This window comes from Biomphalaria glabrata, chromosome 10, assembly GCF_947242115.1.
Source record: "Biomphalaria glabrata chromosome 10, xgBioGlab47.1, whole genome shotgun sequence".
In the NCBI taxonomy this organism is placed as follows: domain Eukaryota; kingdom Metazoa; phylum Mollusca; class Gastropoda; family Planorbidae; genus Biomphalaria; species Biomphalaria glabrata.
In genome coordinates, this window is record NC_074720.1 from 3,371,985 (window position 1) to 3,391,123 (window position 19,139).

Below are 19,139 nucleotides of genomic sequence, written 5' to 3' on the forward strand. Positions count from 1 at the left end.
TTTTCTTCTCACATTTTTCTTAGTATGATTTCAATACTGTACTTAGATGACAATCTTGACTATAATCATGGCATTTCTAAACCATATCAAATTGTTTGTGCCTCAGTACTAATGAGTTGATTATCTTTGCACATTATATTACAAGTTGTACATTGAAGAAAGACTTTTGATAGATAGTCATGTCTTACAATAGGACCAAAACAGCTCGGCTTTTATCTCTTCACTGTACAGAGTTTTTCCTTCTTGCCAGCCAGAGTGTTGACTTGTTAAAATAAAAATTCATTTGTGTTCTTTTCCTGGTATCTAAAGCCCAGCATTTTCATGTAGCATTAACTCTTTAACAGCTAGAAAATAGTTTGCTATAAAATGTAAAATGCAAGTTAATTATTAAGTAAGTTGTAGGCAAAATTTAGCATGAAAAAAAAAGTTTCACTTGTTAGAATATGGGACAAAAACACAAAGATTATCTGGAATGATTTATACTTTTAATACTGTAATGAGTAATACATTCATGGCAATGAATATAAATGGAATGAGCAAATTCAACCTGCCAACTTCAAAAACAATTTTTAAAAATTATCAGATTATGATATTAGATTTCAATAAAGTGTAACAACTGGCAACTTATCCCTCAATACAATAAAGTGTAGCAACGGATCAATCCCACAATACAATCATATGTAACAACTAAGATAAAAGAATGATCACAATAAAAATTTGTCTATGAATAACATGAAACTGAGGGGGGAGGGGATATTATATGAAATCATTTCAATGTGCAGTTAATTATCACAACTTATGATTACTACATAAAACATTTTAACAGAACAAAATAATTGAAGTTTATATTTAAAGAATACTAAATAATACATCTAACAAAAAAATAACAATAAATAGCTAGTAGTTTCTTTTAAGAGTTCAAATGGGAGTGGTGTCTTTACCCTAAAATTTTTCATATTTATTTGCTTCAGTGGACAATACAATATTTGAATCTTTATTAGCCAAAGACTTTTATAACATATCTTAATTATTCCCCTTCCAATTTTCAAAATTGACTATATATATATTTAATGATATTAAGTATACTTGGGAATTTATTTATTATATAAAAGTGACCATAGAGGCCCCACAATGACTGGTTGACCACTGTCAAGAAATGTAACATAAAACTTTATAGTCAAAAACTTTTCTGCAAGGAACAGTACCAGGGTAAAGAAAAAGAGGCAGAGAAAGAGAAGGGAAGACATCAAAGAAAAGATAGGCCTGTCAATGAAAGAGATTTATATCTCATCTCTGCCTGTGGTCCTTCCGGAGGGCCACCAACCAGCTTCTGCCAGGCAAGTTCTTGACGAGTCTCTCCAACTGTATAGAATTTAGCCCTTGTTATGTGAAGGGAGAGTGATCCTTAAAGGATTACGGGCACGACATGGCCTAAATTGTGCCAATGTGCCTAAACTCAAACTCACTTGCCAACTGTCCTGACATCTTGCCCATCTGCTTGGCATCTGCTTCCAAATCGAGGCACCATGTATTCCTAGGCCATCCACTCTTCCTGTCCTTCAGAAATGCTGGAGATGGATAGGTCACACCCTTCACAAGCCTGCATCCAAAATTACAAGGCAAACCCTCACTAGAACCCCCAAGGAAAGAGATTCTAAAGCAAAAGAAAGAGATGAATGGAGAAATACTGTTGATAGATCATGTGTGGTGCCCCAATGGTTTAAAAGACTAAGGGATAGGTGAAGGTGACCACTTCCTTAAAGCAAGAAACAATTGTTGTCTTCTAAAGTACTCTAGCTATTTATACTGACAATGTTTAACTCTTTTTCTTCTAATCAATGATACCATTGATCATTTGACCCATTAAATCAAATTAATTTTCTGGTTTGAGAAAGTATAACTTATTTTATATAAAAAGAGCATGCATTCTCCTATAATTCTATACCAAAAGTAACATTTTCTGATTAAAAACAAAAAATGTTATTGAAGTTTAATCATAACAAGGTAGAATGTACAAATGTGAAAAATGAACAATTCTGTCAGAACATAGGAAAATAATCATGGAGATAAAGAGTTAACACACAAATTGCACAAAAGATTATAGTTAACAATTACTAGGGCAAGTTTAATCATAAACATGTTATATTTATTCCTTTAACATTTTTTTAACAACATTTTTCACCTTCACCTTGAAAATCACCGATAGACAAAGGTTAAGATTCTTGGTAAACTGAACTGACTATCTGTCTGTCTCCTTGCTTCTAATCTCGGAACTTTGCTCCAGTCAAATATACTGTACATGGTTAGAGACTTCTTTAAGAACCTGATGTTTACAGCTTCCTCTGGGCTTTCATTAGTGCTGAAATCAAATGTGTAAAATAAGTAACCAAAAATTATTTTTAAAAATAAAGCTATTGCTAACATGGAGAGGCCTGAGAGATTCTACTTTAGGCAAAATACAGAAAGGAATGATGGAAGACAGGTGACAGAGCATGTGTGGTGCCCCAAAAGACCAAGGGATAGGTGTAGGTGAAGGAATATTTTTGAAGCTGAATTTTTAGAGCATGATCAGATATATTGTTTAGTAAGGGAAAATAAAAGCTGGATCTAAAATTGGATCTGTCCAACACAAACAAACAATGAAAACAGCAACGGAGTGAAAAAATGGACAAATATTTTTTGTTCCACAAGGGTGCAGACTTTTAGGTGTGGGAAGTGAGAATCACACTAAAGTGTCAACATCTAATGAGATTGGTTGTTAGAAATAATTAATACATAACATTAATATCATAAATGTCTTGAACAGTAGTTCTTGATAACAAGACTTACTTGATTTTTAAGTTTCCATTGACTTGATTGGTTGTCTCTGTTGGATCTAGGACATAATTAAGAAACTATAACAATAAAATAATAATAGTCTAGTGGTTTTAAATTGTATTCGATTCTTACTATTTTTCATGTTCACCTATCAACATTATAAATAGCCTTATAATAAGACTAAAGTCATGTTTTTGTTTGGAAGAGTTCACATAAGGGAGATAAACAATATGGGAGATATTTTAGAAAAAAAAAAATTAGTTTGGGGCTTGCTATCAATGTGGATGTCTAACCTTGCTTTACAGAAGTAGTTCTTCTTGTGAATGCACTATGGCTGGTGGGAGGCCCTTCTGATTTTCTTCCAAATGCAACTCTACTTTTGGCCAACGTTTTATCCTGACTGTACATTTGACTGGCTTTTTCTTGTTCATTTCTTGTTACTTCTGTATTTATGACATTAATGTAACATCAATCTTATATTAGATTTAGGATAAGAACTAATAACTTAATATAATTAAATATAAATTCATACAAAGAAATAAAAACAAGTAAATTTTTCTTAATTTACAAAACAGATTATCTCAATATTGATAAATCCTGACACCCAAACAACAGACCTGATCTGTCCAATAAAGTAAGAGATGGACACATATGAATAGTGAATGTACGATAGCCAGGTTCCTGGGCGGCTGGGTTATTAAAAAGATCTAAAAAAAAAGAACAAAAAAATTATTATTTTAAAATCTATTTGACAACAAACCCTAATCCTTTGTGTACTATGAAATAACATGATTAGACAATGTTTGTAAAGAGTCAGGTCAATTTAAATGTTAAGCCATTATGAGGTAATCCTGGAAATATTCTTAAATAGTACAAGCTATTTATATAAAATTAAATTTTAAAAAAATTGCAACTGAATCAATGCCCTATTTACATTGCAAAAAACAATAGAATGCATTGCAAAACAGACCCTAGACTGGAACCCACAGGGGAAGAGAGAAATAAAGATCTAACATGGAGAAGATTGTTAGACCAAGAGGCAAAGAAGGCAGGGTGGACATGGACCTAGCAGTAGGGAATAGAGGATTGAAGTGCCCTTGTGACCTTAAGTGTTTCCCAAACTGTGTTTTGCAAGGCCTGAGTGGGTGTTTCATGAATTACTGAAATAATTAACTAGTAGGTCATCACGTGAATTAATCTCTCTAAAAAAAATAAGTAAAGTGTTCCGTTAAATACTCAGAATGTGCGAAGTGTTCTGTTAAGGAAAAAAAGTTTTGAAAACACTGCTCAACTGGAAGTTAATTCAATTAAGTCAAGTTATGTCTGTGTTAATGAATAATTGTGCAAAGTTTCAGCTTGATCCGAGAATGGGTGTGGGAAAAATAACAAATACACACTTTTACCAGACAGACAGGACAGACAGACAGAGTGAGTTGATATAAGCTTTGTAAAAAAAAAAATTACACTTATAAATAATACCCCTCAAAAAAAAATCTTACTGAGCACACTTAGTGATTTCATCTTATCGAGTTCTTTTAATGTTTTCTCCAAGTGAGTAAGTTGATTGTTGTGTAAAGTTAACACAACCAGGCAAGTCAAATGTCGTAGACACCCTGATATATCTGAGAGATGGTTGTCGTGAAGGTAAAGCTCACTGAGATGAAAGTTGCAGCTCAAAAAGTTGGCATGCCTCAACTGGAATAAAAAAATACGGTTATAAATATTGTTGTGTTAGGTTAGTTAAAAAAACAAGTTTATTATGCTGCAACAGTTGTGTTCATGGGGTTAAATGCATATAAATAAACTATACACAGAGGCAGACAAAGGAAATGAGAGGAGGGCAACAATAAGGAATGGACAGGCCTGTCTGTGAAAGAGACTGTAATACTGGCAAAAGACAGAGAGAATTGGAGAAAGTCAACAGATCATGTGTGGAGACTTAAGTGACAGGAGAAAGTGATGCACAGATGTGTATGACATATTGTGTTGAAAAATGTTGGTAATAAATTAGTTCATGTGTTTGGATCTTGTTAGTGTTTCTTGTGTCAGGAGAATGCCTTGAGTATCTATTTTAGGTGGAGCGGTTAAGCACTTGGCTTCTAAACTAGGGTCCTGGGTTCTATTCTTGGCAAGGACTGAAATTTTGTATTACTGGATTTTTAGAGCGCCCATGAGTCCATCCAACTCTAATGGGTACCTGACTTTAGATGGGGAAAATAAAGGCGGTTGGTCATTGTGCTGGCCACATGACACCTTGCTCATTAACTATTTGCCAAAGAAATAGATGACCTTAACCCTGCCTGATAGATCGCAAGGTCTGAAAGGGAAACTTTACTTGACTTACTCTGAGTACCAGGTGAACAGTTTGGTTTATGTTGATCTGTCATATAGATGGATGTGATTCAGTGTTTGTATCAGGCATTTGTTTGTGTTTATATTTCTGGTGTTCCTTCAGAATTGAAGATTATTACATTCTAGCAGGGGACGGCAGTGGGCAAGGTTTGAACGTGGGACCATTCAGATCACAGTCCATAGCACATACCACATGACCAGACAGCATGCGAGTTAGTGATTTTATGTTCCTTTTATATTCAGTGTACACTTTGTTCCTATTCTTCACTGCTGTTTTACCTTAAGGTGTACTCCAACAATAACATTGCGGACTGGTTTAAAACCAAAGTTGGAGTGAGACAAGGCTGCCTACTTTCACCAACTTTTTCAATATCGTCCTAAAAATGAAAATGGAAGATGCTCTTGAAAGTACTACAAGCTTTGGAGGAAATATTACTAACTCGCACTTTACTAACGACATTAATGGTCTGGCAGGGACAGAAGAAGAGTTAGCTGACTTGGTGATGCACATAGACAAAAATTTCTGCAGCTTATGGTGTGCAAATCAATGCCAAAAAAAACCCTCACAAATTATGACCAATAGCCAACAGGACTTTAAAAGGGACATCTGTAGAAAGCTGAAGAGTGTTAGCAGTTTTAAATACCTTGGAGCTATTGTCTCAGATGAAGGAACCAAACCTGAATTACTGAACAGAATTGTGCAGTACACACCAGCTTTTTGCAAACCTCAAAACAATCAGGAAAGACAAAAGGCATAGCCATCGACACTAAAATAATACTGATGGGCTCCTTGGTCTTGGCCACATTCTTTTATGCTTGCAAATCTTGGATGCTGACTGAAGAATTAAAGAGGAGGATTCTAGCAATGGAATTGAGATGCTACAGAAAGATTCTATGCTACAGAAAGATACTAGGTATCATATACAAAGGCTGCATCACAAATAAAGAAATTAGAAACAGGATTACAATGGCCTTTGGGCCCAACGATGACCTGCTTACTACTGTCAAAAAAGCACAATCTAAAGTTTTGTAGCCTTGTCACTCAAGTTTTCAGGGCTCGCAAAGATCTTCCTTCAGAAAACAGTACCAGTACAGTAAAGTACCAGGAAAAAGAATAAGAGGCAGACAGAGAAAACAATGGAATGGATGGGCCTGTCAGTAAAAGAAATTCTATCCAAACTCAAAAAACAGAAAGGAATGGAGAAAGACAGTCAACAGATCATGTTTGATGCCCCAACAGTTCAACAGACTAAGGAATAGGTGAAGGGGTGGTGATGGTGATTAAGATATGAAGTTATTCGGGAAATTAAGTTTTGTTCTTGCTTCTAGTTAAGCCAAACGCTTTTAAAAGATTTTGTTTTTGCAGTATAAAATTCATCTTTGTGATGGCAAAAGCATATCAATACTTGAGAGATGTTATGCAAGTAATGTAAAGAGAATGTGTTATGAGCACAAAATACACAATCATTTTATTAAAAGTCATACTTTATTTCCATTTATCCACAGCTTTTTCATGTATTTAAATCTCTTTAAATCTTCACAATTTAAGAGATTCCTGAAACAATTCAATTAGTTAAAATTAATACAATTGTAATACAAAAAAATTAATTAAAAAATTGTCAAATAAAAATGCTTAAAACATATTGAGATCATCGCTTTGAACAACAAATTTTTTTAAAGAAACCAATACAGACTTTTACATATGATTACACTGATGTGCACAGGTCCCTGTAGAAATGAAATTTGCACTAAATTACAATTAACATTACATTGTTGCTTCAGGGAACAGTACCAAGAAAAAGAAGGAGATTCATTGAAAAAGAATCTATCCAAAGCAAAAGACATAGAGGAATGGAGAAAGATAGCCAACAGATCTTGTATGGTGCCCCAATGGTCCAACAGACTAAGGGATAGGTGAAGATGAGGAGGTGAAGGTGAATTACCCAGATACATGAACAAATAGACACTATTTCACACCTTTATATTCCCCCCACAAAGAAGTCCTGACCCAAAGCAGAGAGAACCTCTACTACAATCCTATAAACAGAAATACATAACAAAACCTTGATATTCCTAAAAAAAAAAATCCAAAGAAGGCATATCTAATGCATACATGTAAATGCCTTTGACTTAGGACATCTTACTCGCTAAAACAATTTTACTTAAAAAAAATTTTTAACAATCTTTTGCATTCCAATTCTTGACTAGATATATACCCAGATATACTCGTGCTATAGCCACTGAAGTCAAGCAACAGACTGTCAATACATATTGTATAACATGAAAATAGAGAAACATTTAGAATATGACAGTAACCTTTGTGACAAGTAGAGTTCATCTACATCTTTGTCCCTTTTAATTCCTCTCTTTTGCAGGGCAATCTCTAAAGTCTGATTGATATGAAAAAAAAAAGTAACATTAGGAATTATATAATGAAGTGATAATAAATAACAATATGCTAGAACAAATACATAAAAGAAGGCTAAATTGCCAAATTTAGCTAAAAACAAAAGACTACTCAAAGCAACTACAGTCAATTTAATCTATTATTAACTCTTTCTCTCCGTAATTATTTACCACATTCTGATGGAATCAACATTGGTATCGTCAGTTATGAGAGAAAGAGTTAAACCAGCATTTATTTATTTTGCTTCTTTTGTATTTAGTTGGTATATGGTTTTCTATAATGTTTTTAAGATAGTTTTTAATGAAATTCCAGAGGTCATCGACTGGTTGGTTAATGTCTTTTTCTGATAAGAATGTTTGTTGGAAGTTTAATGCAGCTTGGTGTAGTTGTGTTAGGTTACATTTATTCCAGAGTAAGATTTTTCTTTTGGGTTTTGTATTGGCTACTGCTTTTATCTGACTGTGTATTTTTATGATCTCATGGTCTGATAGACCAGGGATAATATCATAATCAACTACTAATCCAGGTCTGTTGGATAAGAAGAGATCTAATGTGTTGTTTAATCTAGTTGGCTTTTTAATGATTTGATCTAAACTTAGGTTGTGTAAAGTTTCCATGAAAAGCTCATTTATGTCCTTAAGGTTTTGGTGTTTATCTATGGTTAGTGTTTTCCAATTTATATCGGGTAGGTTGAAATCCCCTATAATCCAAAAAACTACATTTTTATTTTTTTCTTTAAGTGTAGTTAACTGATTACATAGTTCTTGCATGTACTCTAAATTAGAATTTGGTGGTCTGTAAATACTGCCTATTAGGGATGTTGAGGTGGTGTTGATTTTACAAAATGTTGATTCTATATTTTTTGAGATAGATAAGGTAATTTCTTCTGCTATAAGAGTCATTTTTATTGCTAAAAGAACTCCTCCATGATTATAATCTGCCTTATTTTTTCTAAAAATTTCTCAGTCACTATTGAAAATTTCTGCATTATGAATTTCAGAATGTAGCCAAGTTTCTGTATGTATTGTAGCCCTGCAATTGTCTGGTTTAATTTCATGTTCTAATAAAATGTCTAAGTCTGCTGTTTTGTTCCTAATGCTTTGAAAATTTATTACTAAGATTTTAAGGTATTTTCGTATTACTTCTTTAGTAGGTTTATTTAATGTTTGTAAAAATGTTTTACATGTTTCGGATGTTCCTTCAGAGTTGAAGATAGTTTACTTCCTAGTCCAAACCTCACGCAGGATGACTTGGGATGGGAGCGGGCAGGGTTTGAACCCGGGACCATTGATAAATCCAAAAAACAGTCCAGCGCGCAAAATTCACGGCCAGGTAGCCATCCATTTAATGATGGTGTTTTATTAGTTTTAGCAGATTTAACAGGAGTGGATCTGGCTAGTGGTTGGTTAGTTTGGTTTGGGATGGTGTTTAGGACGTTGTATAATGTATGCCTGATAGTATGGGTTAGAAGTGTCTGCATCAAAGGAGTCAAACAGTCCTGATGTAAACTGAGGTATTATTATACTTAATGCATGACTAGATGTGTAGTAGATCAAGATTGACAAAATGACAAGACTTGTCATTTTGTCACAAGTGAAATGCATAGAATAGGACAAAATCTTCTTATCTTATCTTATATAATACAGACGTTACTTCAAAAAAGAAGATGATTATGTCCTACGCGTCATGCATTTAGTCATGCATATTAACCAATGACTTAAACTCTGCCAAGTCACTGGTTTTCCTGGCTAGCTCAGGCAACCCATTCCATGCTCTAATAGCACTAGGGAAGAAGGGGTATTTGTACAAATTTGTCCTAGCATATGGGACAAGGAATGTGCCTTTATCTTTGTGTCTTTCAGAGTATTTTATTAAATTTTGTTTTTGTATTTGAAGATTATGGTTCAGTGTTTTATGTATGATTGCTACTTTACTTTTGAGCCTTCTGTCCTGAAGGCTTTCTAAATTTAGTGATTTTACTAAAGGTGTTACTCTAGTCAAATGTGAATATTCGTTTGTTATGAATCTCACTGCTCTATTTTGTGTCTGTTCCAGTTTCTTAACTTAATGTTTTCTTGAGTTGAGGGGTCCCAAACAGAGGATGCATATTCTATTATTTATTAATTATTTTCTTTTTTTTATGTTAACAATCATGCTACAATTTTATATGATAACGTTGAAGTAAAATAAATTTAGAACTAGATTCTAGACCTCGCATACAATGCGAATTTGTAAATCTACATATGATATTTTCATAGTATACCTTTTGGAAAGACGCCATTTTGTAGGTTGCTACAATATTAGAAACAAAAAAGTTAAACCATGTTAGTAGATCTAAAACAATATATTTCAATATTTGTAACGATGTTGATTTTTGGTATTTAATAGCTAGAGAACATAAACAATTGTATAATTAAATAATTTTTTAATTTAAAAAAATGTTTGAATGAGTCTAAATGTGATTATATCCCAAAAAGTGTTGTTTTTGTTCCGCCAATATTCGAAAAAATTAGATTTTTTAGATCGCCTGTAGACATTATCGACGGCATGGCGGCGGTAAGATCTCACTGTTTACATTCTCGGATGAAATGTATTAATAATTTTGCTTAATTTAGATTTACGTAAAGATCTAGTCTAGATCTCATTACTCAGACATCACCCGACAGCTTTAAACATTTATTAAGTTTTAATTTTATTTATTAATCATTGCTAGAAAATTCAACAGAAGAATGCTAAATAAATCAGTTTTTTCAGGCCGCATTCCTTTCACCTTCTTCAATGATTGAATCAATCAATCTTAGATATGATGTCATTTATTGGATAGTCAAGATTAAATGTTTATAGATTATATCTTCTATGTAACTTTTTTTTTTGTTTTATTTAGCCAACTATTGAAAAGGTTCAGGAGGTTAGAGAAGTTACAAGGATAGAGCGCATAGGTAAACAATACAAATATTTAATTTATTTTGTAATTCAATCAAGTCATTGTGATTGTCATGATCATTGATGATTGTTTGTGGATCTAGATCTAGTTGTTCTGTTGCCATGGAAAACAAAATTATTTTTACTACTAGACTCTAGTCAAAATGATTACCACATCCTAGTCTTATCATAAAGCAGTACAATTTAGAGGTTAAATAAAAGTAAAAATTGCTGACACTATTCATTCTAAGCCGTCTAAGGCAACTTCTTTAACTTTAGTTTAAGTTTCAGCAAAAAAAAACAACATTTGGCATATATCTATACTATAAATTAATATAAAGTAGAAAGTAAGGCGTATGTATGTATGTTACGAATAGAAATAAAAACCGCTTGACCAATCTTGATAAAACTTGGCAAAAATGTTCCCTGTGTACTAACTTAGACCATAGTGTATGTATTTTAGCCCTAAAACAAACTTAAGACCCTCAAAAAAAAAAAGTTGACCAACTCTATTAAAGCTATAGTATTATATGGATCTAGGCTTTGTTTATAATGTTGACATGAGAAAACATGGAAAGGATTTAGACCTAGATCTACTTTTAAGAAATACACTTTGCACATATAGTTTTTTTACTTAAACACATGAAAATACAAAATATAGTCTATTGATTTCATTATTTAATAAAATTAACCTTGAAATTTGTGTTTCAAAAACATTTTTACAGAAATTCGTTCTTTATATCTGCGAATTTAGTTCTCCCAACGCACATTCTTTCATTAGACATTACCGAAATGTTACGAAACTCTCTGTTCCTAGGTCTTAAACACTATTTTTGCTCTAAGATGATAGAACTTCTCTTAGCAAAGATAGTTTTATAATTAAACACATGAGCATACTAATTACAGTTCATTCATTTCATATTTTAATCAAATTAACATTCAATTTTTTTTCTAAAGCATTTTTACATACATTCATTTGTCTTTAGTGCAACTCTATTCTTGATATCGCATGCTTCTAAATATAGATGTATATTTCATTTAAAAATTGGATTCATGTCAATTAGCTATTTTTAGCTCCATTCATAATATTTTTTCATTCATGCATTCACTTTACTTATAACATTATTATTGTCTTTAATCGTTTCTAATGCACTATATCAGTGACTAAATTAGCAATACACAAACTAAGGGCCGCGGGTAATGTCCGGCTAGTAGAATAAATATAGTATAATTTTTAGATCTCAAATAGGCTACTAGAGTAGAGTCTATCGACCTAGATTTAGCCTTGACTGTCCCTATCAAAGGTATCAAAGAGAATTAGATGAATTACAGAAATGGGAATCGGAGTTTGTCTTTCCATCCAGAAAAAAATGTCAATTATTAAGGGTAAACAAAAAAAATTGGAGCCAGTAAAACATAGACTAAAAACTCAAAATACCTTGGTGTTATAATAAATGAATAACTTAACTGTCATGGAATCCTCATTATCATATTGATGAAATTATTTAAAAAATCATGCCATTTTTTTGCATTTGTAAATTCTATATCTGTATTTGTTAGATCTAGTAGGAAAGAAAGGATGAAAGCTGTCAGTATATGTCCAGATGGCTGCTTCTTTTGGTTAAAAAAGATAAGGTGTCTTAACTTTACAGCTGAAAGTTATCACTGTCCCCGTCCTAATTTAAAATCTCCAGTTTAATGGATTACATGTAATATAAATATATATAATATAAAACACATGCTAATGTAATTTGTTTCCTCATTAGTTTAGAATTTATGGATCTTTTTAAACTGATGTGTTATCAGGCTTAAAATATTTATAAAAAAATGACTTTGATTAATGACAATCTGTCTGTTAAATTTGTTTGTCCACATAGATTGTGATAGGGATAAGTCATTACAAATCTTTCTGCTTAGAGTGGTTGCTAATGATATTGTTTAAGATTTTAGAAAACTTGGTCACCTTAAGTGTTGTATTATAATCATATTAATAGTAATATGATTCAATCATTGTTGTTTTTTTTAGTATGAAATCATTGAAGCAGCATTTTGAAAAAACTGTTGTGTTGTGTGGACCCTCCTAGATCTTGTGCTTTTTTTTCAGGTGCTCATTCCCACATTAGAGGCTTAGGGCTTGATGATGCATTGGAAGCTAGACAAGTTTCCCAGGGGATGGTGGGGCAGGTCAAAGCCAGGAAAGCTGCTGGTGTTGTCCTGGAAATAATAAAAGTATGTATTTTTATTTTTTTTATATTTTCATTCTTCCCCTCTTTTCTTTATGCGTAAATAAATAAAGTCTTTAAAAAATTTGCATCATAGTAATTTCTTAGTTTAGGTTATAAAGCTGCTTTACTGTTTCCTTTTTTTTTTTTTTTTTTTTTATTATAGGAAGGGAAAATTGCTGGTAGAGGTATACTTATAGCTGGTCAGCCTGGCACTGGTAAAACTGCTATCGCTATGGGTACGTTGAATTAAGTTGAATTTATTACCAGTATATAGACTAAAACTAAATTTAGTAGATGAACATAAATCTAACTTGTCACTAACAGCAAAAGAAAAGTAAAAATGATGTTGTAACAGATGTATAACTATTTTACATTCTTATCTTTTTTTTTTTTTTTTTATTGCTATATAAAACACAAGCTTGGTAATTAATACTTCTGTTTGTCTAGGCATGGCCCAAGCTCTGGGCACAGACACCCCATTTACCAGTATTGCTGGCAGTGAAATTTTCTCTTTGGAAATGAGCAAGACAGAAGCGCTAACACAAGCTTTCAGGAAATCTATCGGTGTCAGAATCAAGTTAGTTTGGCTTATATTTATTGTTCACATACTTTTTATTGCATGTTAATTTTTATTCGTTGTTCAATTAATACATTGACAGTACAACTTTCATACTTTTTGGGATTGTTAAAATATTTGTTAATGTTTATTACTGTTGGCATTATCAAAAGACTTCATTGTTATGTTTTGTACATAAAAATGGGGGGGGGGGGTGGGAGAAGAAAATTATATTTAAGGCAACTTCATGTTCTATGGAAGCCATTTCTTCACCAAACCCTGAGGAATTTAATAATTAGAGCAAAGGTTTCAAGATTATTCGCATCCAGATATATAAGGAATATTATAACTCGCTAATTGTACTAAAACATGTTTGCATTTTCCTTAAAATAATAAATTTAAAAAAAAAATGTACCTGTTTCTACTTCAGGGAAGAAACTGAGATTATAGAGGGTGAAATTGTAGAAGTCCAGATTGATAGACCAGCTACTGGAACTGTGAGTACACACATTAGTTAGACATTCACGTTGACAAAGTGTCTGCACTCACTCTAGACTCAGTGTATGTTTGTCTCAAGTAGTTCACTGTAAGTCATTTTATCTTGTTGTCTTTCAGGGTGCTAAAGTTGGTAAACTTACGCTGAAGACTACAGAAATGGAGACCATCTATCAGCTAGGTCAAAAGATGATTGAGTCGTTAACAAAAGAAAAGGCTCAAGCTGGGTAGATCATTTCATCCTCTTTTTTTTTATCTCAAAGTTTGAATAGTGCCAGGAAGAATTTATGTTGTCTGTTGTATTTATGTGTATGTTTCTGTTGTGTTGTCTTTATATGAGAAACGAGTCCTTGTAATCACAACAAATTTCCGTAAGGATCAATAAAGCAGTCTTAGTCTTAGTCTTAGTCTTAGATAGGATGAAGAAAAATCAAAGTGATTTATCTGTTAATACATTTTTGAAAATATAATTTAATTTTTCAGTGACATTGTGATGATTGACAAAGCCACTGGTAAAATTACAAAACTTGGACGATCTTTTACTAGAGCTAGAGACTATGATGCAATGGGAGCTCAGGTGAGGAATTTTGTATATATTTTGAGGTGGAAGTAGGGTATTCATTACCATTTCTTAATATAAAAAAAATTGCCCACATTTTTAGTGTGTAATATTGTATTCTAAAAATGTTTGTTTCATTTTTAAAGCAAATTAGTCTTTTACTCTCTCTCCATCCCTTTTTTTTCCCCATTTAATGTAAGCAAAGAAAAAATAATCTATTAAAAAGTCAGAAAAATAACTTTATTTCTTTAATATCACTTCATTGAATTTATCTATAGGCTAACAACAAGCAATGCTAAAATAGGGAAGATTATGTCTGCAGTAATGAATAATGATTAGTAATTGCAGCTATCCTAGCACTACTTAAAAAAAAAAATTTGATCTTTAAGTGTCCTTTTAGCTGGTATAATAGTACAAACAACTGGCTAGGCAGAAAACAAATACTTGTTTAGATTTATTATTAATGATGTGAATGTCACAATGCTATAAGTAGGATTGTTTTATTTTTTTTAAAACTGCTTTAAAAATCTTCTCAAAACTTGTATATTTTTGTAAAGGACTCTTGAAAAATGTATTTGAACACATTAAGTTTTGTTTTTGTTTGTTTGTTTTTATTGTTTTTTTCTTCTTACGTCCCCACTAGACAAAATTTGTTCAATGCCCCGAAGGAGAACTTCAGAAAAGAAAAGAAGTTGTTCACACAGTGACATTACATGAGATTGATGTCATCAACAGTAGAACACAAGGGTTTCTAGCTTTGTTTTCTGGTGAGTTCACTTATTCTACGTCCTAGCCCAAACTGCCTCTAGGATGGCAGCAGGCAGGGCTCAAACCCAGGACCATCGAAACCACCAAATGACAGTCCAGAGTGCATACCACACAACCAGGCAGCTGTCCTATAAATTAAATTCTCAACTTGTTTCTTGAAGAGTTCTTGAATTTCTTTTTGATGCTACATTAACTGGTATTTTGAAGCAGGAGTTGACAAAATACAATTGCCAGAGCATTGTTGGACAAAGAAAAAGGCAATCTCACTTTTAACATTCAAACATTTGGCTGTCTTATTCATCTCCTTTTTCATTTTTTGTCGTATTATTGTGAAGCACACTGCCTACTTTCTTGAGCCTTTCATAATGTAAGCTATTTTTTTTTTTCAAACCTATGTCTGTGTCAGTGTAGTGATCTCATTGGGTGAAGAGGCCTGCTAAACCAGCATTCATTCATTAGCTGTTACATTGTTGGCATCATAGTAATCAAGAACAACTATCTAGAAAAACAACAGAAAGACATTTGTTTCATGAATTATTTTTTTTTTCAACTCTAGGTGATACTGGTGAAATCAAGTCAGAAGTGAGAGAACAAATTAATGCCAAAGTGGCAGAGTGGAGAGAAGAAGGAAAGGCTGAGATTGTGCCAGGTGTAAGTGCATTGTGTCACATGTTTTTAATCATCCATTACTTTATTCTGGCCAGGTCAGGACCTTAGTACTTGTTCATTTTCCTTGGACTCTTGTACAGCTGTCCAAATACTAAAAGTGTGACAATTTTGAAATTGAAACTCTGTACATTTTTTTAGGTTCTGTTTATTGATGAGGTCCACATGCTAGATATTGAATGCTTCTCTTTCCTGAACCGAGCTCTAGAGTCAGACATGGCTCCCATACTTATTATGGCGACTAACAGAGGAATCACAAGGTTACAAACTATCCCTATACACATTTTTTTAGCTGTACATGTGCATCAGAAAGTTGTGTTAAGTTGCTAGTCCTATCATGTTTTCTATATCTCAAACTGTTATTAACTTTGTTTTCAGAATTCGAGGTACCCACTATAAAAGCCCTCATGGTATTCCCATTGATCTGCTAGACAGACTGGTCATCATTTCAACAAGTCCCTATGAAGAGAAGGAAATCAAACAGATATTAAAGATTCGGTCAGTGGTTTTGGTTTAATTTTACTTGGCCTTCTAAATGTTTTATGTGTCCTATAAAGATTTGTGCTGTAAATGTGGGACAAAATGAATTTATTTTTTTTTAATCCTTATCCAATTATAATTAATTAAACAGTTGTGAAACCAAAGCTTCAGTTAGTAGGATTTTGAAAAGCATATTTTAAAAAATTAAAACCTTTAGTCTTGATGGAGTATAAAGTCTCTTTTGTTGTGTAGTGACAATGTTATTTTATAGTTTACTGATTTGTAAGCCTCTTGTTGTGTAGTGACAACACTGGATGACTGAATTGTAAGCCTCTCTTGTGTAGTGACAACACTGGATGACTGATTTGTAAGCCTCTTGTTGTGTAGTGACAATACTGGATGACTGAATTGTAAGCCTCTTGTTGTGTAGTGACAACACTGGATGACTGAATTGTAAGCCTCTCTTGTGTAATGACAATACTGGATGACTGATTTGTAAGCCTCTTGTTGTGTAGTGACAACACTGGATGACTGAATTGTAAGCCTCTCTTGTGTAGTGACAATACTGGATGACTGATTTGTAAGCCTCTTGTTGTGTAGTGACAACACTGGATGACTGATTTGTAAGCCTCTTGTTGTGTAGTGACAACACTGGATGACTGATTTGTAAGCCTCTCTTGTGTAGTGACAACACTGGATGACAGATTTGTACACCTCTCTTGTAGTTGAATGCCTTGACCTTGTATTTGGCTTGTCTTCCAGGTGTGAAGAAGAAGATGTTGAAATGACTGACGATGCCCTGACTGTGCTCACACGCATTGGTATGGAGACCAGTCTGAGATATTCTATTCAACTCATCACAGCAGCTAGCTTGGTGTGCAGAAAAAGAAAAGTGAGTCGATATTTTGATTGGAGCTTGTTAGCTTTTTAAAATGTTGACAGTAGTATCTATTAGCGTATATAGTAGCTCTTTAACCTTTTTTTTTTTTCTTCTTAAAGCATTTGCAAGACTCAAGTGTGCATATACTATTGCTATATCTGAAAATGAATTATGGTTGAAATATAAAGTAAACAAAACAAAACAAGATGATGGGAAGATTATTAGTCAACATTTACTTCAGGAATGACTTTGTCAAATGTACACTTTTTTCCCATTCAGTAACAGATCTATAGGGCAGATGATGTAAAGAAGAATTAGAGCTGGTTGGACTCCCTAAATATCCCAGCTTAAAAAAAATTTCCGTCTTTACAAGGATTCGAACCCCTGGACCCCTCATTTCAGAAGCCAAGCTCTTTACTACTCTGCCACCACACCTCTTCTAGTTGCTGCTGATGCTATTTAGTTTTTCTGGGTGATTCCGTTGATGTTTTAAAAACCATTAACATTACCAGAGTTACAAATGAATGTTGCTTTTTCGTGTTAAAGCTTCTTCTGTAATTGAAGTCCTGAGAAAAAGAAACTCTGCTGTGACCATCATCACAAAGTATGTTTGCATGTCCCCAGGGTTCAGAAGTTGATGTGGATGACATAAAGAGAGTTTACTCGCTGTTCTTGGATGAATCTCGGTCAACACAGTTCCTGAAGGAGTACCAACAGGAGTTTATGTTCAATGATAGTATGTTTTTAGATTTATGTTGATACATTTTAGACATGTTCTATGAGTAACCCTAACCCTTAAATCCAAATACATTTGTATAATTTATCTTGAATGGTAGTAAGAATTTCTTCTAGTAAATTTTTAGGATCCATCCTATTTCCTAATTTATTATATACACATTGGGAGAATAAAATTTATATTTTTTTTTATGTGAAATAAATAACTAAAAAAGAAAGCAAACAACCTTCGCCTATCTCTAAGTCTTTTGAATCATTGGGACACCTCACATGATCTGTTGACCATCTTTCTCCATTCTTTTCTGTTGTTTTTTTTTTATGGATAGAACCTCTTTCAATAGCAGGCCCGTCCATTCTATTGTAGTCTGACTATCATTTTCTCTCTCTGCCTCTTCTTCTTTTTCATGGTACTGTTCTCTGAAGGAAGGTCTTTGTGAGCCCTGAGGACCTTAAGATATGGCCTTAAAGTTTTAGTCTGCATTTTTAGCCAGTAATTAGCAGGTCATCCTGGGGCCCAATTGTTGTTGTAATCCTGTATCTAATCGGTTTGTTACAAGCAACAAACATCAAAAATTAAAATGGAACCAGAAGTGCAGCTTAAAATGTACAAGTTCAAGAACTTTAGAACAGAATAAATCATGATCCAAAGCCCAGTGGCCTCGTACATGCTTCAAGTTGTCACAAGTTGACAAATCACTTTAATTCCAAGAATGTGGTGGGCGCACTAGTCTGAAATGATTGTCCCTCAACTCATGAAAACAAAGAAACTAAAAGAATTTTTAAGTGAGATTTTTCACAAGTGGTTACTTAGAGACAATCTATTAAGTCAATGAGACATTTCAGAACAGAAAGTAGTGGTAATACATATAAAAGTTGTTGGGGGTGATTTTGGCTTGTTTTCTCATATGGGTTTAAATCTGTATCTAGTTCTAAATTTTATTTTGTTTTGTTTCAGATACTGATGAAATGGAGACCAGCTGAGTGTTAACCACAAAACTTGTTTTTTTAAAACATTCTCATTGTTGAAAGATCTGGAGTGTGTCTGTGAACAATTGACTTCAAGTTTTCACTTCTTTTTTTTGTGTGTGCATATACTATTTAATTCCATTTTCACTTTTTTTTTCCTACACATGGATATGATTTTATACCATGAATTACAACAAAAATAATTTTTGTTTTCTAAATAAATATCAAATAGTGTAACAACTCTGACTTATTTATTCTGTTCAGTCCTGAAAGATTAATCTGTTTCTGCTTTGGTAACATAGAGAAGTTGA

The 19,139-nt window shown here is 33.1% G+C and overlaps 2 protein-coding genes across 2 annotated transcripts; one reads left to right on the forward strand and one right to left on the reverse strand.

Moving 5' to 3' along the window:
* Window positions 1–471: 471 nt before the first annotated feature.
* Window positions 472–9,872, reverse strand: LOC106076140 (leucine-rich repeat-containing protein 72-like). Its single transcript, XM_013236998.2, has 8 exons — window positions 9,840–9,872; window positions 7,486–7,559; window positions 6,655–6,724; window positions 4,317–4,512; window positions 3,435–3,524; window positions 3,111–3,260; window positions 2,830–2,875; window positions 472–2,359 (listed from the first exon to the last, which is right to left on the reverse strand). The coding sequence occupies exons 1-8, from the start codon at window positions 9,855–9,857 to the stop codon at window positions 2,197–2,199; spliced, it is 807 nt and encodes a 268-aa protein (XP_013092452.1). The 5' UTR covers window positions 9,858–9,872; the 3' UTR covers window positions 472–2,196.
* Window positions 9,873–10,096: 224 nt separating this feature from the next.
* Window positions 10,097–19,068, forward strand: LOC106076146 (ruvB-like 2). Its single transcript, XM_056045071.1, has 15 exons — window positions 10,097–10,132; window positions 10,461–10,515; window positions 12,603–12,727; window positions 12,887–12,959; window positions 13,171–13,300; window positions 13,710–13,776; window positions 13,895–14,001; window positions 14,258–14,351; window positions 14,977–15,100; window positions 15,658–15,752; window positions 15,909–16,027; window positions 16,146–16,265; window positions 17,010–17,139; window positions 17,752–17,863; window positions 18,818–19,068. The coding sequence occupies exons 1-15, from the start codon at window positions 10,124–10,126 to the stop codon at window positions 18,841–18,843; spliced, it is 1,386 nt and encodes a 461-aa protein (XP_055901046.1). The 5' UTR covers window positions 10,097–10,123; the 3' UTR covers window positions 18,844–19,068.
* Window positions 19,069–19,139: the final 71 nt, after the last annotated feature.